This window comes from Cupressus sempervirens, chromosome 3, assembly GCF_028749045.1.
Source record: "Cupressus sempervirens isolate cs-2001-9-10 chromosome 3, ASM2874904v1, whole genome shotgun sequence".
In the NCBI taxonomy this organism is placed as follows: domain Eukaryota; kingdom Viridiplantae; phylum Streptophyta; class Pinopsida; order Cupressales; family Cupressaceae; genus Cupressus; species Cupressus sempervirens.
The window spans coordinates 611696413-611722522 of NC_143120.1; the positions used below are offsets into that span (position 1 = coordinate 611696413).

The 26110-nt window shown below is 35.6% G+C and overlaps 2 protein-coding genes across 6 annotated transcripts in view; one reads left to right on the plus strand and one right to left on the minus strand.

Annotated features, from left to right (window-relative positions):
• LOC149568160 (serine/threonine-protein kinase Aurora-2-like) overlaps positions 1 to 8514 on the minus strand; it is a 110005-nt gene extending 101491 nt beyond the window's left edge. For 2 of the 5 annotated variants that reach the window (XM_089821163.1, XM_089821165.1), the window contains exons 1-2: positions 8342 to 8513; positions 7717 to 7854 (exon numbers count right to left, since the gene is read on the minus strand). In XM_089821163.1, coding sequence (XP_089677289.1) covers positions 7717 to 7854; positions 8342 to 8389 — 186 coding nt within the window. In that variant the 5' untranslated portion in view covers positions 8390 to 8513. Of the gene's footprint in view, positions 1 to 7716; positions 7855 to 8341 lie in introns of all 5 variants that reach the window. The other 3 variants (XM_089821164.1, XM_089821167.1, XM_089821166.1) reach the window with 3 other exon arrangements.
• Positions 916 to 2521, plus strand: LOC149568161 (uncharacterized). Its single transcript, XM_089817522.1, has 3 exons — positions 916 to 1464; positions 1582 to 1734; positions 1820 to 2521. The coding sequence occupies exons 1-3, from the start codon at positions 1251 to 1253 to the stop codon at positions 2245 to 2247; spliced, it is 795 nt and encodes a 264-aa protein (XP_089673648.1). The 5' UTR covers positions 916 to 1250; the 3' UTR covers positions 2248 to 2521.
• Positions 8515 to 26110: the final 17596 nt, after the last annotated feature.

Here is a 26110-nt window from a genome sequence, read left to right on the forward strand (position 1 = left end):
AGTATAGAGTTGTAAAATTTAAAAAAATTGCTTGTTTTTTTAACTTTGTTTTTGACCTATTCTCTTTGTTATAACCCTAAAGGGCCTTCTATTTGTTTAACATGAGTAGAAGAGAGGAAAAGTGACAGAGAAGAAGAGAAAAGAAAAGCCATAGGTTTCTAACCGGCAAGAAGAAAGAGCGCAAAAGAGATCAGAAATCCATTTGGGGAGGCCATCAATTGCATTGGGAGCATTAGGGAGCCGATCTCAACACTCCTCAACTCATTTGCAAGAGGTAAGTGCTCTTTTTTTTTTTGCATGTTAGTGTATTATGCATTTTTTGTTAAATTTTTATAGTTTTCAAGATTTTTAGTTTAGATCTTGAATGTTCTTTATTTTTACTAAGTTGCAAACTAGGGTTTGTTTTGTAGCTTTTATTAGCTTCAAACTTTGATATTTTACATATAAATTTTTATTGCAGCAGCCTTTGCTTTCATTTTTTGCAAATTCGCAATGGGTAGAAAAGATGAATGTTGGAAATATAACGAAGAGTTTCCTGGAAGAACCAAATATCAAACAAAATGTATTTTTTGTAAAGAAAAAATAACTTCTAGGGGTATTTATAGATTGAAATACCACATTGCTGCTATACCTGGACACGATGTTACAATTTGCACTCACCAAACTCCTGAGGCAAAACGCACTTGCTTAATGGCATTAGAAAAAATTGAAAAAGACAAAGCCAATAGGAAAATGCAACTTGAAGGGTTAAGGGGTATTGGCTCCCATGTTCCCGCATCCGCATCTGCAGCCGCATCCACATCTGCATCTGCATCAGCTTTTGCATCTGTAGGTTGTGTTGGAGAGGGTTCTTCTAGGCCTCCTTTTTATTCTAGTTCTTCTGCTCATGCTAGTGCTAGTCGGTCACATACTGAGACAGAGTCCCACACCAACCTATTGCAACCTAGAGTGCGGAAAAACAGAATGGATAGTTACTTTGTGCCCCGCACTACTCCTGGTTCCCAACCCACGCTTGAGGGCATGAGTTTGAACAAGGAAATTCATGATGCTGCCAGAAAGGAGATATGCAAATTTTGGTACTTTTGCAACATTCCATTTATTGCAGCCAGGTAATTGATTCTTTTTTCGTTGTTTTCTTTAAAGTTAAAATTAAAAGTAAAAGTAAAACTTTAATTATATTTACTTGTTTTATAATTTGAGTCTTTGACATCTAAATTTTTATTTGTGACAAGGCTCCTTATTGGCAGAACATGATAGACGCGGTTGCTATTTGTGGTCCGGGGTTTAAAGCCCCAACTGAGGCTGAGTTGAGCGGATACCTCTTGGATGAGATGGTAGAGGACATGAGGGCTGAGCTCGAGGAGAACCGAAAGGAGTGGATTGCAAAGGGTTGCACCATCATGACTGATGGTTGGACAGATAGGAGGAATAGAACACTCCTCAATTTTCTTGTATCCTGTGGAGGTAATTGATCATTCTACTTTCCTACATACATAATTGTAAATTTTGATTTGTTGAATGCTAATTTGTTGATGATCCATTTAATTTTAATATTCTAATTCGTTGTTTTGTTACTTGTAGGATATACCATGTTCATCAAATCCATTGATGCTTCCGCACATGTAAAAAATGCCACATACTTATGTGAGGCTATTGAGGAAGTCATAGCAGAGGTGGGAGAACAAAATGTGATCCAGGTGGTGACGGATAATGCAGCAAGTTATGTTGCTGCAGGTAAACTTTTAACTTTTCAAGTTTTGAAAATAAATTTATTTGAATTTTGAAATTTGAATTTCTAATTGACTTAAAATTGTTGTAGGTAAACTTTTGATGGAGAGGCACCCCACCATATTTTGGTCCCCTTGTGCGGCACATTGCATTGACCTCATGTTGGAGGAAATTGGCAAACTTGAGTTTGTCAAGTCATGTGTGGAAAGGGCAAAAAAAATATGCAAATTCATTTATAATCATTCATTTGTCCTTAGCACAATGAGGAAGTACACAGAAGGCAAAGAGTTAGCTCGCCCAGGTATCACGAGGTTTGCCTCGAATTTCATCACCTTGCAGTCCTTGTTGACATCAAGGGATGAATTGAGGAGCATGTTTGTTGGGCGGGAGTGGATTTCCTCTTCCTATGCTACGACCACTGTAGGGATAGATATGGCGGATTGCATATTTGATGAGGATGGTTTTTGGAAACCCGCTAGAGAAATCCTGCAGGTAAATTTATTGCAATTTAACATTTAGTATTTTACTTTTACTTTAAGTTATATTATTTTATATTTAAGTTTTGACTCAAGTTTTTTGTTTTACTTTATATGTAGGTCACTGAGCCCCTTGTAGCTTTGCTATGAACTGCTGATGGGGAGAAGCCCTCTATGGGCTACATTTATGAGGGCATGGATAGGGCCAAGGAGGCCATCAGAGCCCAATATGCAGGAGTGCAGGAGAGGTATGGCCCTATTTGGGACATCATCGATAGGAGATGGCAGAATCAGCTCCATCGACCCTTCCATGCAGCAGCTTACTTTCTGAATCCGGCATATCGTTTCCGTCCTGAGTTCAAGGCTGATGCGGAGGTTCTCACTGGCTTATACATAGTGATTCAGAGGTTGAGTAGCGATGAAGATAGCGCTGTTGCGATTGTTGAGCTAGGCCAGTTCAACAATAAAGAGGGGCCACTTTTCTCTGGCAGGATGGCCATAAATGCTCAGACAAGACTACAGCCAGGTAAAAATTAAATAATATATTCAATGTTCATGAATCTAGATTCTAATCTTAAAGTTGATTATGTAATTTTAGAGTTAACTTGTAATTTGTAAATGAGACTAATTGTTTCTATTTTCAATTTTTCCCTTATTGCAGATAGATGGTGGCAAATGTTTGGGGCCACAACCCCAAAACTTCAAAAAATTGCCATTCGTATTCTGAGTCAGCCAAGCAGCGCTTCTGGATGTGAGCGCAGTTGGTCCATGTTCGAGCACATCCATTCGAAGAGGAGAAACAGGTTGACAGTGCAGAAGTTGAATGATATTGTCTTTGTTCATTACAACCTCCGTCTTAGGATCAGACAGATTTTGGGCACTGACTCCTCTCCAATCATTCTGGAGGAGATTGATCCAGAATCAGAGTGGCTCACAGAGGTTGTGGATCCAGTCTTCACTGAGGAAGACCGTGTGTGGGTTGACCAGGTGGATATAGAGGCTGAGGCAGCTAGAGCACGTTCTTCAGGCATTGGTAGACGCACACGTGCACGCACAGGCACAGGCCCTAGCAACGTTCATGAGCCCATCTTACATGCGGGAGATATGGCTCGGCAGTCCTCTAGGACCTACATTAGACGCTTTGCTACTAGGCAGACTGGATACTCTGAGGCTGAGGCTGAGGCTACAGCCGAGCTTCAGGATGATGTTGAGGATGATGATGATGACTATGAGTCTGAGGCTTGAGCTGGAGCCTTGTTTTTATATTTTGTTTACAGATATTGATACTGAATCATTGATAGACATATGTTTCAAACTTTCAAGGATCTTCATCTTAGATTCTTACATACATTTATGATTTGATGTCTTATGGATCATCTTACATACATTTTATGATTTAAATCATTGTGATCATTTGATTTCTATTTACTTTAGCTAGCCTACAATTTACATTTTAGATAACATAGTTACATATGTGATGGATTTTATGTTCCATGTTTATGTATGTTAAGTTTTAACTTCTATTTGATGATGTTATAGTGTGTTTAAGTTATATTCAATAAAGGGTGCATGAAATAAGTTTTAAATTGTTAAAATCTTTAAATTTAAAGGGTTTTTCAAATTTGCCGATTCATCGCCGATTATTTGCCGATTCACGATTCGATTCGGCCTTGCCGATTCCGATTCTTGTTACTTTGGATAATACTAGTGGATTGGTGGTTGACGTAGGAGAAACTCCTAAGACAACAATTAACTATGATACTTTGGTGGGAAAACAATAGGAACCCAAAGTCTCCTGCAATTAGCCCAAAATCTGATTTAACTCAAACATGTAACAGGCACAAAGTCTCTTACTAATGTTTTTAAAATAAAAATACTTCAAACTAAAAGTCTTTAGCAAATTGTAATTTGTAGCCACTATTAACAATAGCAATTTCTTCCCTTGAAACTCAAAGTCTTCAAGAAACTAAATTGATAGCTCAAATGATTCACACAAGAGAAACTATAACTTGAAACAAAGAAAGATCAACAGGTAAAACATAAGAAAACACCAATTTATCGTAAGATCCACAATGCAAACTTTGAGAACTTCTGTTTCCTTTATTCAATTTAGAAAATGTGTACTATGAAACACAAAGTTTTCAAGATACAAGAGATCATAGTATAGTGTTCTTGCCAAGACCAAAAGATAAAAATATACAATGATCGCTCTCCTTTATATAGGAAAAGAAGAGAGAGAAAAGGGGATAAAATAAAATGTAACTTTTTTTGAAGTCCATCTTCAGAAAACCAACAAAAAGCTTACTTTTCATATTAGCGCAGAAGAGGCATTGCACTAGGCTTTTCCGGCAATCAGAAGACAGAAACGTGTCTTTTGGGACAGCTGTGGACTCTGATTTAATTGGTCTTCCATTGGCAATCAACTTCTATCTGTGCAGTCACCATAACGAGTGGGGAACCAGCAAGGCAATGCATTATAATGTTATGGAGAACGAGATCAGTTTCAGTGAAGAGGACCTAAAGAGACTCATTTACCTTCTATGTTTCACCTTCGCCACCTGCACAAAGCCTGTCTTGCTCATGCCTCTTGTTTATTATGCTGACCGGGCAGCCTACAGAGGCTGGTTGTATGTTGAAGCGCATAAGAATTCTTTCATACCACCCTGTTACCCCCCATTTATTCCTAATATACAACTTGGTTGAAACAAATCCTTCTTCTTTTTTGATACAGTTATGCTGACTAAAAGTCTTTATGTTAAATTGCCTGGTTTGGATCCTCGTCACTATTGAAATCACTATTCCTAAATTTAGCTAGTTTTGGTGCTCCTTATAGGATGGTTTAAATGGAAATAGTGAAGTGGAAAAGAAAGAACCGAAGGCTTATGAAGATTTGCTTCCAATCACATCATCTCGTGATGCAATATGGTGGTATGCAGCATTCCACTATGTTACTGCTATGGTCGGTGCTGGAGTCCTCAGTTTGCCCTGTGCCGTATCAGCCTTGGGATGGTACAAATAAGCAACATAAATAGAAAATATTTAAAATATGCTTATTCAAGTGGTATTCCAATTCCACAAATGTACAACCAAACATATGACATGTATCTTCTCATTATGAATTCTAGGTGAACCAAACAGTCCCAACCGTATTCTAAAAACCATAGTCTAGATTTGAATTTCCAGATTTAGACAATTCTAGCATCACTAATTCCTGCAATCAAACAGGCCCATATTGAGGTGGAAGATTGAATTCCAGTATTTGGGGATAACTGGGAATATGAAATCCAAAATTAATCCAAATTTCAATTCCGGTTTGGCACATCCAAACTGCGGATTACAACTTTTAAGAATTAATAACGTCAATTCCTGTCTAATTCCAGCAACCAAACGGGCCCTAAATATATTGAGTTGTTTTAATAATTCAACACATGCATACCACTAATACAATAATCTATATACCAACCTATAACAAAACTACCACTTTACTATTATTATTTTATGCTTCCTATGATGCAACATACCTAACAGCGTAATGTGAGATGTTATTTATTATTTGCATCCTTCAAATAAAGAAAAATCTTTCTTTGATTTGTCTCTTGCAAGACAACACAATTGCAACGACACATATGATAGAACCATTCCTAAACCAACCCTAGACTAGAACTATAGACAATATTTACATACAAGCACACTATATATATGATTTCATGGGGATTTGAATAAAAGAATAATACGTTGTCAATTATTTCACCTGAAATGCATGCATTCTACTGTCAATAGTCAAGTCCTTTAGATGAGATTTTTAGAAGAGCAAACAATTTGAGCACAAATAAACAGCCACAACTACTTACTACATGAAGCTAAGACATAAAAAGTTTTGAGAGGAAAATAAATTGAACAATGTATGATTTCAGCTATCTTTTGAAAAAGATATTGCCATCAAATTTTGCACCGAAAATGTAACATGTGCATAAATTTTTAGATATGTTATGTGGTTAATATTGGCTATATGTTTAATTGATTATCCATCTAAAGTTCCATTATATAGTTTGTCAAGAGGTAAGCTTGCCTATAATTCTCAACCCCAACCATGAGGAATGATATTACTAGCACTCGCTTTTGTTGAAAGTTACCATCAAATACATGTTATCTTTCACTTTAAAATTGCAATATTCAAGAAGCGCTACATCAACTGCAACACTACATTAGAAAGAAAGAACAAGAATGGCACAACATGAAACTAGAATCTTCTTTTAAAGAGCTTAAAGGGACCCACTGGCTAAAAAATTGTTTATAAATATCCATGATCTCAGAATTACACTCCTAGAAGCAATCCATCACAAGTGATTATGCTGTTGATTGACATTGTTCACATTTTTTATTTTTATAGGGATTCTGATGGATTTGGAGAAAGATTTGTGGGATATTGTATTCAACCTGTTCAAAGGTGTTACTTCTTAATGACTTTAAATGAAAATGGCTCTGCTGTAATTTACTTCGTTAATTTGCAAATTTTAATAGTTTGACTGTTGACATGGCTTTCCAATCATGTGCTGCCCCTTCTAACTTTCTTTATGTATCATACTGCGAAGAGGAGGTGCTTATAAGACACACCGAGTCATATGAGTACTCTTATCATACTTGTTGAGGCTAAATGTGAGCTTATCTCTGAATTCCATATATGTGTTAAAGTCCCAACCATATTAAAGGCAATTAGAAACATCATAATTATTGTCAATTGATATGATCTAGCAGTAATATAGCACAATTAACAAAATAATGAAACAGGCAACAATGGCTACCATATCCATTTTAATGGGGCTTCTTCTTGAATATGATAACTGAAGTTGGACTCCAAAAAACCCTTGATAGAAAGCCAGTTTGATGATGGATAATGAGGTGGTTGGTTTCTCAGCTAACTAAAGAAAACAATGTAATTGGAAGGTTGTCTACTGATGTACATTGTAGGGTAAAGAAGACTGATAAGCTTGTACAAAAGTAGCAATGCATACAAAACCTGAAGCAAGAAACAAAGACTCAGCATGCAACTTCGGAAAACATTTTTGGATTGAAAACCCAGCACAGTACCTTCTTCGCTATTGCATAAAAACCCAACTATTCACAATACAGCAGAAAAGCTCTTGCTCAACCCTAATCGTATCCATTATCAATAGACACATCGAAAGCAGTTCAGGAATGCTTGAAAACCATTGGAAAAAAATAGAAACCCCAATGTAGTACCCAATGAAAACAAAATCTGGACTACTAGTGATTAGACCTGTTTGACTATTAAACATAGAAAGTATACAACACGCTTCCACAGATTTGGAGAGAATTAATGGACTGAAACACAGTACAATGAAATGGATGACTTCTTACTTAGAAAATAATATTGTACTCTGATAAAGATCGTAAGTGTAAGGGAGAATAATTAGGGCAGCAGGGTAACCTGGACCAGTTTCTAGCTAAAATTAAAATATCCAACATATTGCCATCCAGTACTGGTGCATACCTTCTTTTCCCTAGCAAGATATACACTTCCAAACTTGCCTTTTCCAAGAGGTTTCCCAATATCAAAATCATTGAGAGTCCACCTTCTGTAATCTTTGATGTCATTATCTTCCTCCTCCTTTCCTTGGATAGTCTGCCCCTTCAAATTACATATCCAATACACATTTTATTAGCAGGTAAACGGAACGGCAATCCAGAATATAACAGCCCAACGAAAATCCCATCTCATATTTTAGGTACACAATTCTATGTGCACAAATAAAAGTGAATTTTAACGAAAGTGTATAATATGTGCACATTTAGCATTTATGCGAGGCTTGAGCATAAAAACCAATTATTACAGGAATTGCGAGTGCGTTAGCTAATAAAACAGGTAACGAATTGCTATTAAGAAAAAGGGGTTCTTGAAAACACAATATAATTCTAAAACTATGAAATGAATTCTAAAACTCTAAATTGATCACTCCGATTCAAGATAGATAACCATATGGGCAATTCAGGTTCGTTAGGAAGAGGCTTTCACCAGAGTAAAACAAATTTTCATATAGTGATTTATTCTTCACAGAATTTCAGCAGCTGTACTTCTTAGGTTACAATTTATCAATATTAGTAGACTTAAGTTTTACCAGTCTGCCTGGCTGAGAAGAATTTTCTTGGCCTGTAACCACCAGCATCTTGCGCAGGAAGATGTTTCAATCGAGGGAAACCAAAGATTGCACAATTGTTGGGTCTGTATGCGGAAATAGGCTGTTTGTATTTCAAATACCAAATCTATTGTACCCGTTTACGTTTTCCCGGGTTCGCTGCTGGCAACGGAATAATAAGCCAATTACCTATTCCGTTGGGGCCCGTTTGTTTGTGGGCATAGGAATAGAAAATTAGAAAGGAAAACTAGAATAGGAATGCAAAAGAGCACTCTCATAGAAGGAGAGACAAGTTAACCAAAACTTTGCAATTAGATTAGTTCCGCTCCTATTTTAGAGGGGTGATTGTGTTGATCCCATAGGCTACTTTAGCCTCGTGGATGTCATTAAAATCTATCATATCATTCTTGTTTGATTAATCCGGTATTTGATTGGGAATATGTTACTCTCTTGTTTGGTTGTACAAAAATGAAATAGGAATAAGGTGAAGTTTTGTATTTTTTTAAACTGATATAATAAAAATAAATTAACCAAAAAAAAAAAAATTTAAATTAAATTGGGAATAGGAATGGCTCATTCCAATAACAACTATTTTTTGGAATGGACATATGCTCATTTTGGGGGCAAAATTGGAATATGTTTGTCTATTCCCTATTCCGATTTGGGGTACCAAACAAAGAATAGATTTCCTATTCCTATTCTAGTAAACAAACGGGCCCTTAATTCCATGAATTAAAATTATAAAGGTAATAGTAGTTTGGGCTTTTGTAACGGAGGTGTCAAACAAATAGAAGGTTTTAAATGATCTATTGGAGATATTTCCTGTAGTAAATGAAATTGTGAGTTTGGGAGTAATATTAGGATGAATGATCTTTCAGAAAAGTTTGATGTTTCACCTTTCTTAATATCAATTAGATGTAACGAGTGTTTAGAGGTCCATTTATTATCATAAGAGATGGGTTATTTTGAACCGATGCTCATAGAATATATATCAATGAGTTTTACTTTCAAAAGTTACATTGAAAGGTTCTCAAAGAGTCCACCAGGGATCAAGTCTCGTCAAACATGTGGCTTTGACATTGAAAATGGATGAGGTCAAGATCATGCCTCGAGCAAATTTGGCATAATGGATACCCCTTAGTCCTTGGCTCTTAGCAAGAGAGGTTTAGTCGTAAGACTCGTGCTTCTGTATCAAGTAGCTAGAAATATTTTGTGGAGGATCTCCATCAAAGAAAAAAAAGTTACATAGTTGAATTCTAATATCAATATCACATTTTTAATGTAGTTGTTTATGAAATCAAGTAGTTTGAAGGATTAGAAGATGTATTCTTAATATCAGACTTTTTTATTAATATTATTACTTTAATAATTTTTATATTAGAGTAGACAAAACAAGGGGTTGGCCCTTAGGAACTAAATAATGAAAAACTCGTTAACAATAGATGACCAGCTACATGATAACCAACAAATTCACAACCCTAATATATAACATCAAAAACCTATCCACACAAAACCTACATAATCAAATCGAGTACTTATCTAATTTGATACTAATTATGTCCACAATAGTGTGCATCATAAAAACAGTAATAAAGATAAGTCCTAAAACTACTATCAAAGTTTTTAAAACCAAATAAGGCCACACAGGGCTAATCCAAAAAATTTACAGTTGAGTCATCCTAGTAGATCCACAACACAAAAAACAAAGTATAAAAACCAAAAAGCCTATATTTTTGTCTTTTCCTTCCCCATCCTCGACAGTATGATCCTTGCCCAATCATGTGCCAAAAACTCATATAGTTTCCTAGAGTCATCACCTCCCTACATCACATCCTCCTTATCTCGTTGGAGCAAGTGTACTGTAGTTGCTGTTGTGTGCATCACCTTCACGACGACTTTATCAAAGTATTGAAGCTCTTGTCTAGGGCAGTAAATTGGACTTATCATGAGTCAATATCTCATTTGGCCTTCTGCATGTTACTCTCTAGAACCTGACAACCCACACATTTGCCCTTTGGCATCACAATATTCTAGTCCTACAACAAATTGGGGCTAGACAAAGCCTTTTCTTTATCATTTTGTTATGGTACCCTCCGAGGAAGTGAGAGTCATAGGGGAGGTTTCATTTATGGTTTGAGCAGTAGGGGGCAGGAGAGGTGAAATCAACAGTGTTGATGGTGAAACTGGTTGACACATTGGTAGAATAAAGGTTGGCCTCCTCCTTCCTCTTAACCTTGCCCTCCTTCAAATCTAAAGTCTCCTCTTTTGCTTCATCTTCCTCTTCCACCTCGTCCTCCTCAACATATTTTCCATTAAACGCATTCTCCTTCCTTCTTGTTTTGTTCATTTTTTCATTAATGCGGGAGCATCCTAGGTTGTCTTGTTATCTTGCTCATATTTGTTCATTCTGCTAGCAAGTGTCAAGTTGCAGTCATTGTCGATCTCTAGTGATTGTTGAGTTGCAATTGCTGCCAAGTTTTTTAGTATTGGCTGAGTTGCTCAATATCAACTGAGTGCTTTGGTGGCCGAGTGTTCCATCATGTGCCAAGGGAACCTGATATTTGTTGATGTTTGGTTCCTTCTTTATCCGAGTTTCTCTGTGATTGGTTCCTAGTATGAGCCAACTTGTGTATTTAATATGGATCATGAATCTAATGTAAGGATCTTGTCATGGGAAGTGTGCAAACCATTTTAAGGTTGGCCTTCTAATATGTAATGATCTAGAATCTTCTATAAGCCATTTTGGCAAGTATAAATAGGGGTGTTTAGGTTTAGATTAGGCATGATTATGGAAATGCGAAGTCAAAGGAGCTAGAAGAGCTAAAATGAAGGATCTATAAGAATTCTTAGTATGGAATTTCTTAAATCTTATTGGTTGTAGCCTATAAGGCCTTACAGCTAGGCATGTATTCTAATAATTGAATGAAGCAATCAAGTATTTGTTGTTCCTTCTCTCCTTGGTGTTGCTTTCTGTGTTGTTTGCTTCTGTTGTGTTTACTCTGCAAGGTGATTGGATAGTAAGGTGTGCCTTTGGCCCTAGCTTTTCAATCCCTCCTTGTGTCATTCTCTCAATCCCAACCCCGACTCCTCCTCTTTAATTATCACCTTCCTATTGATCATTTTCTTCAATCTCACCTTACTCTTAGCCAATCTATCAGAGCTCCTTCAGCCATTCTCATTGTCTTCTTCAAAATCCACCAAATCAACTTCCATAGGGTGTTCAATTTTGGGATTTTTAACAATTTCTTGGGCCCTGTCTGTATCTTTTTTTTCTATTTTTTAAAGGTTCTAGAGGGTGTGGAAGACGAAGATGGCTAAGGAGTGGGGACAATAGAGAAGCTACCACCCATAACTCTCGAGAGATTTGGTGGGCCCTATGCATCTTGTAAGACAACACAACAAGGAGGGAAAGGAGCTAAGTGGAAATTATAAAAGCATAGAATGATCCCCTAGTATAATATCACAATCTTCCTTCCCTTCTTCTTCCTATCCCTAACATTCATCATTTTTGCCTTAAGATCATGCAACAAGAAGAAGGGAATTGATATATCATCATGGTGCCTAAAATGATTCATTAAAAGGGAAGTGATAGTAATAGAAAACACCAAACCTACCCTCAAGCGTTGGGTACTTTGTAATCAGAAGACATACCTCATCCCACAGTTTTGGTAGGTCCCCATGACTAAACCCACCTTTGTGCTTGGTTGAAGCTTCATCCTTCTTAAAAAAATACATTGAGGCTCATTTAATCTGAAACCTTGGTAACCTTCTACCATTTTTTGTTCTCCATGGATAAACCAATATCCATCAAAGTGATCTCCTCATTAACCTAGAAGATAATGTCATTAATAGTCACCCTCTTGTCACTCCAAGGATTAACAAATTGAGTGGAGCAATTTTCACCATATCCCGCCATCACCTCCATGAATGGAACCAAACCATCTTCCTTAACTATCATCCAAGAAAAGGAATTTTTTTGGATATAGTCCTCAATTTTAGGAGGCTCAATCCTCACTATGTCAATCCCCATCTCTTTCTCTTTCTCAAACCCCTCCAACAACTCCAAATTGACAATATTAATAGAGCTCTTACTCCAAAAACCCTTATTGAAGAGATAGTTACTCACATGCATCTCAAAAAAGAAAAGCTTAATTATAAAGAGATGTTTCAAGTTGCTATAATTATTGCTAGAATGTTAATAGGTTTTTCATCTAGATGTCAACAAAGAGATATGTGTGGGCTATTATTTTCACTATCAATTATCATTCAACCTCCTCTCTGAGACATGTGATTTCTAATTCGTACCAAGAGCTTGGTAAGACAAAAAAAAAAAACTCAATCCTCTTTTGACATAATAACTATAAATTATTTTTCATCATCCATATAGATTAGATCATTATAGCTCCACACATAAAACAAAAAGCCACTCTGAAATCATCTTTTCATGATGGTTTTTAAATTGAAATTTGAATTCATAAAGGAACCTCGCTAAAAAATCAACACAACCTTTGAAAACCAATATGGTTCATGAGGTAACCATCATTCTCTTTGTATGAAAGTTTGTTCCCTTTCTAAAAGGGATTGGACATTTGTTGTAAAGTATCCATTTTCCTCCAACATCTAACTCCTTGGACCTGCAAACCAAGGTCATCTAATGAATTCAATACAACATTACCTTCTCTATAAATGTGTTATATTATATATATCTTGAAGCTAGCAAGGAGAATCCATGTCACCAAGAATAGTGGAGATTGACCAACATGGCTCCATATTTCCTTTGGTAATTTCCACAATAATTTGTATCCCCTTTAATACATTGATGTTTCCATCCTAGATTAACAACTAGCTTTAGGCCTCAATACAAAGCAAGAGCATCAACCACATTATTAGATGCATGACCAAAGTTTCCCACATAGGACATTAGTGAACAACAAACAAATTTTTTTACCATAGTCCCACTCGCAACACACCCACTTCTTGCAGTTGCATCAAAACTAAATTTCAGCATAGGAGGAGAGGGGGGACCCCATTTAGTGTTCCTCTAAATCAAGGATTTGAAATTGTCATACATCTTAAAATATTCTAGGTGATTCCAAGCTAAAGAAACCTTTTGTTCTCCAATAGATAGGGGGTTATGGGGGGCTTTCCACTTATGACATATGAGTTTTTGTTTAATGTTTAATAATGATAAATGCCACCACATCATTTGGGCACTCCTATTATTTAAAGATAGGGTTATTCCATTCCTTCCAAATTCCCCAGTAGATGTGGGGTGTGGCCATTTTCCAAAGTAATCTTATCTGTGGGTTGTAGAAAGCACAATCCTAGTTTAGTATGAATTTTTGCAAGTCATTCAAAAAGACCCAAAAAAGAGAGAATCTATGGAGGACCATAAACCAAACATCTCTAGAAAATGGGCAAAGGAGAAAAATGTGGTCAATGTCTTCCTCATCCACCTTGAACAACTAGCACCTATTTGGATTATGAAAGCCCCTTTCCTTAAGTTGTCAATAGTAAGAATATTTCCATGTAAAGAAGTCTACCAGAAGAAATTTATTTTAGGGATCAATTGGTCATTCCAAACATTCTTCCAATACTTAGGGGTTAAATCATTCTTAAAGAGAAGGAGGTAAACAGATTTAATAGTGAATTTCTTTGAAGCATTTATGTCCCAAAAAATTCTTCCTTCTCTGGAAATTGCATTATTTTATTAACCACTAAGATGTTTTTTAGTTCCACAATAAGTGGTTATAGGTTACAAGATAGCCCACCTTCCATAATCTTCCTCCACTTTCTATGTAGGGTAAAATAGTCGCTAACTTTCTCACCACAATTTAACTTTAGATAATCCTCAAGTTGGAAAAAATTACTCATTATTTATGGCTTCCCTTCAAGATAGTTATCTTTCCAAAATCTAACTCTATCCCCTCTTCTCATGATCCATCTGAGCCCCTCCTAGAGGAGATTTTTTATTTTTAATCAAATTGTTCCAGATTTTATAGCTTGAAAGCTAGTCATTATCATTCAAACAGTACAAAAAGGGCAAGTTATTAAGGTACTTTTCTCACATGATGTTTACCTACCCAGTATGATTCACAATTAGGCGCCAACCAATTTTAGTAATCAAAACTATGTCCAAGTCAGTGATCTTCCTAATTCCCAACCCACCTTTCTCTTTAGGGTTACACAATGTGTCCTAGCTCACCAAGTTGATCGTGTTTCTTTCCACATTTCTAATCCCCAGAAAATTGCTCTAAATTTTTTTAAGGTTCTCAGCCATACCAAGAGAAATTTCAAATAAAGAAAGGAATTAAATAAGGATACCTTGAAGGGAAGGCAACAACAATTGTAGTTTTCTTACACTACTTAAAATCTTCTCTTTCAATCCCACAAGTTTTTTCTACATTGTTTCGAGGATGGTGTTCTAAAATTGGGTAGAAAAATCCTTCAATGTAAGGGGGAGACCAAGGTACATGTCCGGAAGACCACCAAATTGGTACCTCATGATAGAAGTTAAGCCTTTGCAGATTAGTACTCGTATTAAAAAAGTACATTTTTCTCTTGTTATAGTTAATCTGTGTGAATGTATAGTCATCCAATAGATTTATCCAGTACCTAATCTCAACCATGAAGGAGCACCAAAATAGGAAGGTATCATCCACATATTGTTGTATAACCTTAGAAGGTAAGGAAGTAGTTGCCTTAATCCCTTTAATAGCTCTTGAACTGGAGAAACACGAGAAGGATGTTCCCAACAACTCCACCACCATTATGAAGAGATAAGGGATAAAGGAACCTCCTATCTCAACCCTCTCCTAGCCCCAAATAATTCCCAAGGAGTATTTTTGAGACTCAAAAGTCCAAAAGAATTTTAAGTACCATATTTGAAAACTTTGCAAATTAGCCCCTATAATGTTTTTTGTGCCTCTATGTCGGGTTGTCATTTTGAGGCTTTTGATGAGTTTCTAGTGTACATTATCTTTCATTTAGTATAATTATATACCTAGGGTCATTATTTTGAAGTTTTGAGTCATTTAGTGAGGTGTCATTATGAGCACTTGTCAAATTTGCATTTTTGTCCAAGTGTCAAACAATGTTTGGAAGCCAACTTTGCATTTGAATATCTTACACCTAGTTAAGTCTCATGACTCACCACTTTGGGAATTTTTAGCATGCATATCATAGAACCTATGTTTTATATTTTGAGTCATTTCAATATGCTTGATAAGGTATTGTGTTCCCCAAAGTTGGTTGTCTACCATATATCATAACAATGTACTTTGCACATTAATCTGTAAAGCCTTGTTTGATAATGAATATTTTATGACCCGTGAAATATTTTGAAAAAATGGTCATGTCATTGAGTTATAAAAATAAATTACATTGACTATGTGTAATTGAAATCTCTGATGAATTCATATGATAAGTTTTCCAAACCAATTCCATTTGCAAAAACTTAAAACTGCCTAGTTGTCAAGTGTGGCAGTTAACCAGTATCCCTATTTGGCCAAATGTAACTTTGACCTAGTTGACCCTATTGAGAAAGTTCTATGTCTACTACATTATAAAGGTCAAAGACTCGTTATTTTATAAACTCAAGCTTATGACAAATCTGTATGACTAGCTTTCAAATGTGATTCCAAATGCAATTTCTAAGTTTTACTGGTGTTTAGATTTGCACATTGATTGGTAAGCCTGTTTGGGATGTTATAACTTTGAATCTGTGATGGATGAGCCTAAAGCAATCATACCACTATACTCTACATTGAAAATATTCCAAGCATGTAATTTGTCAAGTTTTCATGAATCCATTTGTACACTTTTCCAAGTGCATTTCATTTTCAAAAATCTTTGTTTTGCTAGTGTACCCAATTCTACAAATTCCAGAAGTCAAATTTGCACGCTTGCTAAATTTACCTAGTTATTCATCATGAGCCAAATGCATACTCTCTATATGAAAGTGTACCTATGCCCAAATTTGCAGATTCCCAATTAATTATTTGACATGTTTTCAAAGTCAAAACCAAATGGAATTTATCTATTTCTAACATTTTCACTTGCAGGACAGTTTGAAGTAGGCAACTTTTACAGTTAATAATTTTCAACCTTGATGTTTTCATGAGATGAAATCTTGTAGGGTGAGAGTATCTAGACTAGAGAATAAATATGCCAAGTGTTAGCCCCCGATCAGGTGTTCCTGTCAGTTTTTAAAGCTAGTTTTGAGGTCTCTTGACACAAAATGAACAATTCTCAGAGGACATGAAAATGATTTTTTAGAAATAGTAATCAATGATCAATTCTAAATCAAATCAATGCAATGAGCTAAATGGATCAGTTTGAAGAGTCAGGTGATTGAGTTTGAAATTATTTTAGTCAGGCTACTTTGTGACCTGACTTGCCATAACAAAATGTTGCATTTCATTATAAATAACAACATTTGGTTGTTTGAATCACTTTCACATAAATGGTATGAGTGATCATAAAAGGACTGTAACATAATCACTTGTGATAGGGATTGAATTACAAAAAAGATATCGTTTTTTAACTTTTATGCCAAGGTTTGAGGATATTTGCAAGGATATAATGCACATATCATTATATGAGATCAACTAAGTGTGTGAGATTATATACATAGTGCACAATAATTACAGGGAATTATTAATATTAAGGAGGTCCCTAGACTCACATATTATGTGATTGCGATCAAAGTCAAAGATGAATAAGGAAGAATCCTTTTGTAAGTTTTGAATGGACTCCATTAAATTGGTGTGTATTCATGTAAGGCAAGTATTACCTTTCTTTGATTATAATCAAGTTAACACCTCCATGATGAATTTTTCCAAGCTATGCACGCCAAATCACAAGAATGTATGGATTTTTCAGCTATTCTCTAGTATAACAAGCTAACCTACCCAATTTACCAACCTACAGAAATTGCAAGACAATAAATGGATTATTCTAATTGACTCATGCTACATGAGTATATAGCCCACACAAATTTGTTAATATGCCCATTTAATCATTTTTAAAGTCTGATATGTTGGTGGTTGGAAGGGTGTTTTAATAGTGAAGACCTGTGGTTGATAGTATTGGTCCATGAACATATAGAAGCACAAACCAAGGTTGGGAGATAATGTGTTGACTTCTTGGAAAACACTGAGATCCACAATTCAAAATTGAATACAGTTGAATTCATTTAAGTCTGAGACAGATTTCACAACCTATTGTGTGCATATGTGAGAAAAATATTACCACAGACATGAAAGTGGAAAGTGATGCGGGTGACTATATTTCAATTGTACTCCATTATATGGTATGCTACCCAAACAATCTACCATATATGATATTAGTTTCGTGCAAAGTCTAGTATATGATTTGTGTAGGAGGTGTTGTGTTGACTTTCCAAGTGGGAGTGTTGATGTGCAATAGTCTATTATGGTTATGTGAAATGATACAGTTCAAGGATGAGTGCTCTAAGCCTATCGTAGTTGAAACCAAAGTCAAGCACTTCCACTACTGTGATATCTTCTCCTAGTCTCACACCAAACTAAAAAATGCAGAAAATGAATGGATATATTTCAGATGTATTTTATTATGCACACAACTAATCTAATTTTCTAAACAATCACACAACCCTTGTGAAATCTGGCATGCATTTGAGGGGCAAAACTATCTGTAGCCTAGTTTGTAGGAGTTTTCTTCTTCCTACATGGGGCAGTTTGATCACAAATATGCATAAGACGAGACCAACTAAATAAGAATGTCTGGATATAGAATTTTTTTGACAATATTTGGTGGAGTGAATACATGAGCATGCACATGTATAGAGTACCATTATTATGGACAAAGCTTGATTCAAGGAACTAGGCGACAATTGAGGTAAACAAATAGTGACATATCCAATATAATAGTTTGTAAGTGTGGTATTTGCAAGAAGAAATCTCATTGTGGAGACCATGTGTTTTGAAATGAAATATACAAGAAAAGGGTTATATCACACATTGATCTTGGGTTGATTTTTTTGGGTATATTTATGTAGAAGTATACAAGTAATAAATGTCAAAAGTAATTGCTTTTAGACACAAGGCTCACATGTATGGGGCTCACAATGGTAGTGTGTGGTTTAATTTGAACCAAATAACTTGTGACATGGACATGACTGGGTGCCTAGATGGAAAAATGATGGAGCAACAAGTAGCATGATGTTTGAGGTGGGTGACTAGACAAGCTTGACAAGTTTCACAATGACATGGTTTTGGGAGGTTTGGAGACAAGAACGTAAAAACACAACCAGGTGACATGTGGCAATGAGACTTGACAAGAGTGATGAAGTGAGGGTACCACATGACCAAATCATGGGTTATTCGTGAGGGGGTGTCAGAGCTTCAAAAAAATATGATAGGTCGTCATGTGTCATGGTGGGCCCAACAGGTGCTCAGATGGACGTGATGAGATGATGATGAGGTGGTACAACCAGTGAACCAAGAGATGACACAAACAATCTCGGAGATGATGACATCAACAGTAGGCACATGGTGATATTTTGTGATTTCACAAGAATCCATGACATCATCACACAAAAATACAAGATTGTGACATTTTTCCAAGGGTGTGAAGTGGACTGAAGATGAGGTGTCATTAAGAGGGATTTGAGGGAAAATAAGGAGGCACTACATGGTTGTGATGTGGTGGAGGATGATAGGGTTTGGTGACCAAGTAATGGCTAGATTCAACGGGCTAATCATAAAGAGACACATGTTACTAGGTAATAAAATTGGAGGGAAATTTGTGGATCCAAACAAAATATTAAAATTATATATCCCATAAGATGAGCCACAGGGATTATAAAAGGCTTAAAAGGAATTCAAGATGAAGTGGACATCACAAAATTTTGTATTTAATAGAATACTCTTGTTATAAAGTTTTTAACTTTATAATAAATTGAATTTTTTCACGAGGAAGGAGCCTAAACATTCTCTCTGTCCCGTGTCTCTCAAAGAAGGATTTCTGATGCAAATCTTGAGCCAACATAGGAGTATCATATATCATTGAATGATTTCAAAGTGAACTTTCCATTTCTGTAGTCCAAATATGTGTAGGTGCTAAATGTAAAGAATTATTCCAAGGTTTGTCCAACAAGGGCATTTTTCTCAACTGCATTCTCTTGGTTGTTTGTGGCTCTCTCATGGTCATTAAAGGCGTCATTAAGCAAAACTATCATTTGGGTATGGGTCAAATTTGGAGAACATTATCCAAAAATCATTATTTTGCTATTTCATCCATCTGGAGGGACTTTTGGAAGTGGTTTTAGAGGCAGATCTGATTTTATTTTAGTAGGGTTTTCTCATCATCATTTGTTGAAGATATTTGTGAGTTTTTTGCAACAATGATGAGATTTGATCTAGGGTTTTAGTTGAGGTGAGAAGAGAGAGACTTTGGCTTCAATGGAGATGAAGAATAAAGAGGACACATGGCATCATTAGATCAGATCCAACCCATCTCCACTCTTCTACTTATTCTTCTTCTTTCTTATTCTATGGGGTTTGTTCCCAACTGTTTGAGCAAGTCCTCGGTCTGGTTTTCCACCCTTTCCAGCATTTACTTTGTGTTTGAACAACACATGTACACTTCCTTGAGTAGATTTATGGATCTGTGTTAAGTCCTTAGTAGTTCTTTAAGTTTATTGAGTCATGTGTGCATTGTGAAATAAGGAATGATAAAGTTTTAATGAAAATGATTGAAAATTGGATCTCTCCATCTACGTAAATCAGTAGGGTTTTAAAATGAATGAAACAAAGTTTACTTTCCTTTCAGTGTCTTCTTGTGAGATACATATTCATTTGTGACACTTCAATCCAAGAGATTGATTAAATGTTTGGCAGAGATTATGGATCTATTGATATTACATATGGATTTGATAAGTAGGTTAAGTTTGAATCACTTATGTGAGATGTTGCAAAGCATTCATTTCATAAATCTGGGTTATTTCATAGGTTTGCATGACATTGTTGCATTTCTTGTGAGACTTATTACCTAATGGATTAAGCAGTGATCTCAATTGGGAGATCACATGTTTTTTTTGTTTCATATCTAGTTCTTGCTAAAATCCTTTAAAGTCAAAGTGAACATTTTCCCTTTTTGTAGACACCCACTTAGCTTGTGAGTTTCTAGTCTGTGTGATTAGCTACTACACATCTAGTTTGTTGCATAAGTGTATAAGATTAAAGGGTTAAATCTTCTTTATTTGGATTCTAGAACATGTTTTAGCATTGGTTATGTTTGTGAGAATCCAAGGTCTACCTACTTAGGTTTTGTAGACCCTGGAGAGTAGAAGCATAGTTGCCTTGTTAGTTGGCCCAGGTTTTGTTCAAATACATCCATTATAGGATTTAGCTAGCCTTAGATGTCTTCATATTAGCTTTTATGGTTATTTAAACATTGTTAAATTAGGAGCCAACAAGTACCATTAACAAGGACAGAGAAGTTCACAATTTCTACCATCATCCTCGTCATTCTAATAACTTTTTCATTTCAACCAATTATGTATAGTTTCTCATAGAGGAAAGGCCAATCAACATTATTATAGGCCTTGGATATATCCAATTTCAATTATATCCTAGAGTTCTACTCTAATCCATCAAGTGAATGACTTCGTGAGTTGTTATAATAACATCAAGGATTTGTCAACCTAGGACAAATTCTTTTCGAAGGGATCCAACGAAATTACCAAGGAAAGGTTTGATTATGTTAACAAGAACCTTAGAGAAGACATTATAGACAATATTATGAAGGATAATAGGTCTGAAATATGCGAGGACCTTTGGTTCTAACATCTTGGGAACAAATAGTGTATAAAAAGGTTATTTAACTTTCTTAGAAGTTTACCTATCTTGAAAATGTCCCTAGTGGCTCTGGTCAAATCCAACTTTATGACACCCCAAAAATATTGGAGGAAGATCAAGGGAAATCCATCTGGGCCAAGGACTTAATACACTTTCATGGAGAACATTGTCTTTCTTACTTCCTCCTTAGAGATAGTGATAGAATTTTTTTTAAATAATGGTGTTAAGCTTTCGATGATTTTTAAGTATGCCAACAAGACCAATGGTCCAAGGGACTAAGAGATGAAGAGATAATCAAGTTTAAAGTTTCTTTCCTTCTATTTTTTTATCTTTAATAATAAATTGCAATATTGTGAAGTCTTGACTCCTCAAAGATCTCACTTAAAGTAAACATTTGAGAAATGTTTCCAAACTAAAGATGAATGTCCTCATATGTTGCACAATCAAGATGAAGTGTATGTAGGTTCATTTGTTTACTTTTAAATTGTTTTCATATTGGATATATGATGATGAAGTGTTATTTCCACTCTACCCCCCTCTGCGGTGTCAAGGACATCTTATTGTAAGATGGTGTATTTTAATCCTTAACTATACGATTAGTAAACCTATTTTTATCTTAATTTTAATTTAAAATATATTTTTCATCAAATTTCTCTTACACTTCTCCTTGATAAGTTTGATTCAAATTCATGTGCTTTTGCACATCAATGAATTTTGAATTTTTATCATATATATTTTTATCCCCTCACTATTATTAAGGTGCTTTAAAATTATTGTTCCTTAATTCATTCACTTCCTGTTTATATGACTTAATCCTCCACATTCATTCAAGCCAACAATGGTTATCTGTGTTTTGAAATTTTCAGAAGCAACATTACATATAAACTATCATTGATGATTCTAATTGGGAAATTCCCACTTAAACCAAAAAGGTCTTGAATAATTTAAATGCTTTATTATTATTTTTGATGTTGATTATATAATTGGTCATACATGATTTGGTTTATATAAAATTTGAGCTCTATGAATGTGATCTAAGCTCTATATTTTCAATCTTGTAATGTCCCTACATATGGTGCTTATATAAATCACGTATGTGTGATTATGAAGATAAAAATTAGGAGTGAATATTTTTCATTATTATAATACCTATATTTGTTTCTTAGAAGAACAACATTTGTATAAGTTAGGTCAATTTGTATAAGTTAGATCATCTAAGGTTGGCCAAGGAGACCTCACTAAGCCCTTGGGTAGAACCTTGGCACCTTGTCTAAGGCTTACCCTGAAGTGACTTAAATGGGTTCTTGCCTCCCTTCATCATGCCTAGGTGCTATACCATAATATTTATGTATAGGCCATGTCATCTAAGGTTGGCCAAGGAGACATCACTTAGCCCTTGCATAAAACCTTGGCCCCTTGTCCAAGGTTTCCCCCAATGTGAATTTAATGGGCTCTTACCATCCTTCATCATACTTAGGTTGTATACTGTACAAGAGTATCAATGACATTATAGTGGGGTCCCATGGCTTGATTTGTCTAAACCCAAGTGTGGAATGCATACCCATCTTGTCTGAGTGATCAACCCTACACTCTTACTTATCTAGACTTTCCTCCAGATATGTCAAAATAAACTTATTCACCATTTAGATCCAATTGTCAATTTTAATTTAATTTATTGTATCGCCATTTCTATTGACAAGTAACTAACAGAATAATAAAGAATTGTATTGATTTGATTTGAAAACCCTTATACTCATTATATGTTTCCATATTTACTTATTTGTTTAATTTAATAATATGGTTAGTTTCCATATTATTTAATTTCTTAACATAATAATAAAGTTAGTTTCCATATTCTTATTTACTTAACGTGATAATAAATCTTAACACAGCCTAAACTTTTAATTATAGTTCTTCTACTAATTCATTTAATGACATTAATTTTACCCATTTAATATTTACTTAACTTTGTTGAAATTATCTATGTTGTACATCTACCTATCACTAATACATTTGGGTCTCTTTTCTTATTGTCATTTTTTACTTAGGGGGCACATTTTGTGAGATTGTTCCTTTTTGTTTAATAATTGTGCCTGATAGCATCACAATTTTGATGCCATTTGTATAGACCATCATGGTTGTGATGGTCACAAGAAAGCATGGTGCAGGAGCACCCAAGGATCATAGTGAAGGGTCCTATAAATTTTGGCATGTAGGTGGTTTTAGCTAACCACCAGGGAATAAAGGCCAAGTACAAAGCCTCGAGGGTGTGATTAGAAGTTATGTAAATAGGTAGGTGAGTGTAAGAAAGTTGGGAGTCAAGGAGTGTCCTTAGAATGTCTAAGTTGCTTGTAATTGCTTGAATGGGTCAAGGGTTGACCAAAAAGTCCTAAGTTGGGAAATAGTGTTTGAAGTTGGTTTTAGACCTTACTAGGCTCCTCTAATAGGCCTTGACATCTACACATGGTCAAAGTGCAAAGTTGTAAAAAGTTTCTCAAGCAACTTTGCATTTTGCAAAAGTTACACTTGACAACTTTGACAACAAATTGGCAAAATGAAGAAACTTGCAATTTTTTGGTTATGGATCCATATAGGAGGTTTCCACATGTGAAAAAGGTGTACAAAACACCATTACCCAAGATAAGGGTTGGTGTTCAGTTTTTGCAGATTTAACTGTGGGAATAATAGAAAATATTAAACATTTTCCTGTTCAGTCATCTTGCACGCTCAAAATTTGAATGTTAACGGATTGACTGGGTTTACTATCTTACATATATAATTAGAGGATTAAATGTATATTTTAGTGCATTGATTTGTTTTCTTGAAGTTTTGTTTAGGTAGGTGTTTGAAAATCATTTTGTAACTGTACAGTTCATTGCCCTGATTGGAGTAGCACTGAGAATAATGGCCCTTTCTTGAATTCCAATGGTCAAATATCTATGGCCCTTTGGAATTAAGAAGATAAATGTACATACTATGCATATATGCATTTTTGAGTGTTTAGGAGTTGGTTTTCTATTTTCAAAGCAAAGCCCTAGGTGAGTATGAGGCTACCTGACTAAGTGAAGTTTAGCAAAATAGAGGTCAAAAGCATAGTAGATGGATTAAAATTATTAATCTAGTTGTTTGGATGCAAGGAATGATGAATGAAGGCAAATTAGGCCAAGGGAAAATTCTTTGGGAAGTTATCTTGAAAGGGTTTTGATTAAACCTAGTGAATTTTTGTTTGAAGTCCTTAAAACCCTAAAAAATAGGGATATTTTGGAAAGGGACTGCATGGACACCTTGGCGACTTAAAACTAGGTGAATCTTGGAGCACTCTAAAAAGGTTATCCTAATCTAGAGTGTTTTTGGCAAGTCCTTTGGAAGGTTTTGAAACTAGAGACCAAAAGGTCAAGTAGGAAGCCTAATTGCTACCAGTCCTAGTAGCCCTCCTAAATAAGGAAATCTTGAGGTCATATATAAATGAATGACTCAAACCTTATCAAGTACCTTGAAGATCATTGAATACATAAGAATGGAATCCCTACAAGCCATGGAAGCTTGATGAATGTCTTGGTTCATCCTAAGGTGGGATTCAAGACAAGGGGTGAAGCTTAATCTTGGGAATAGTGAAGAGTTGCAAATTGATGGGAGTGGATTGGTGAAGTAGGGGAATAGGAGAAGTGTTCCCTTAGTGGTAGGGTGAAGATAAGACCCTAAGAAAGCTAAAGAAGAGCTTTAAGTGCCTTGTTGGATAGACTAAGGCAAATTAGGAATCCCTCATCAAATTGGCATTAGAGCTAGTGAAAGATTTGGGATAAGTGTATGTATGACTTGGAAAGAGAGTCAATAGGTGAGAGCACCATGGTGACAAATGCAGAGCTAGAAAGGTATTTGATAGAAAAAAAGGGAAAGAAATAGGCTTCTAGAGGAGTGCTTAGAGGCCATGGAAGAGAAACTTGAAAAGGTTGTAGAGACAACATAACAAGTTAAAGAGAAGCTAGAAGGGACTAAAGATAAGGGAAAAGCCATAGATGAAGAATATATACAACCCAAACTAGATCCTCCAATGGAAGAAGAACCTTTCCTCAAATCCATCAAGGAAATGAGTGGAAAGTCACTGGAAGGTATACCCTTGTTCATAGGAAAGGTGGATTCAGAGTTGGTGATGGAATGGATAGAGGGTGTGAAGAATCACTTTGAGTGTGAAGGAGTCATAAAGGTTCAAAAGGTGAAAGTTTCAAAGAAAAGATTGAGGGGACCAACCCTAACTTGGTGGAAGTTTTTCCAAGAAGAGAGGGAGAAGGAAGGCAAGAAGCCAATAACTAATTGGAAATTCATGGTAGCCAAAATCAAGGATAACTATCTACCCGAGGATTATGAAATACAACTTCATAAGAAAAGACAAAGTCTAAAACATAAGGACATGGATGTTGCCTCTTATAAAAGGGAGTTTCAAAAACTATGTTTAAGATCCAAGATCCAAGAGGATGGAAGTGTAAAGGTTGTTAGGTATTTAGAAAGTTTGAGATGGGGAATTTAAGAAGAGATCATTCTATAGAGCCCCACCACCATTCACAAGTGTTTTCAATTGGAACTTAAGGTGGAAGAGAAGAATAAGAAGAGACAAGAATCCAATTCAAGGGGCAGAGGCAGAGGTAGAGATGCTAGACATATCCATACAGGGGGATATGGAGGAAGGAGAAATGACTCTAAGAACCAAGGAGACTCCAAGATCAATGAGAAAAGCTATAATGGTGTAGGACCAGAAAATAGGTTAAATGCATAACATACTATGAGAAAATTACAAAACTCAATAATAATATATTAGCACCCACTAGTCTACCATGAAAGCCAAACTAATAAAGAAAGCAATAGAAACCCCCTTTTTCATTTGTAGCTCCCATGTCCTTCTTTCTTCTCCAAA

Excerpts from the sequence above, each read along its gene's own strand:
- LOC149568161 (XM_089817522.1), top strand. The coding sequence starts at position 1,251 with ATGATAGACGCGGTTGCTATTTGTGGTCCGGGGTTTAAAGCCCCAACT. Across the intron at positions 1,465-1,581 it reads TTTTCTTGTATCCTGTGGAG|GATATACCATGTTCATCAAA; the intron begins GTAATTGATCAT and ends TGTTACTTGTAG. Across the intron at positions 1,735-1,819 it reads AGCAAGTTATGTTGCTGCAG|GTAAACTTTTGATGGAGAGG; the intron begins GTAAACTTTTAA and ends AAATTGTTGTAG.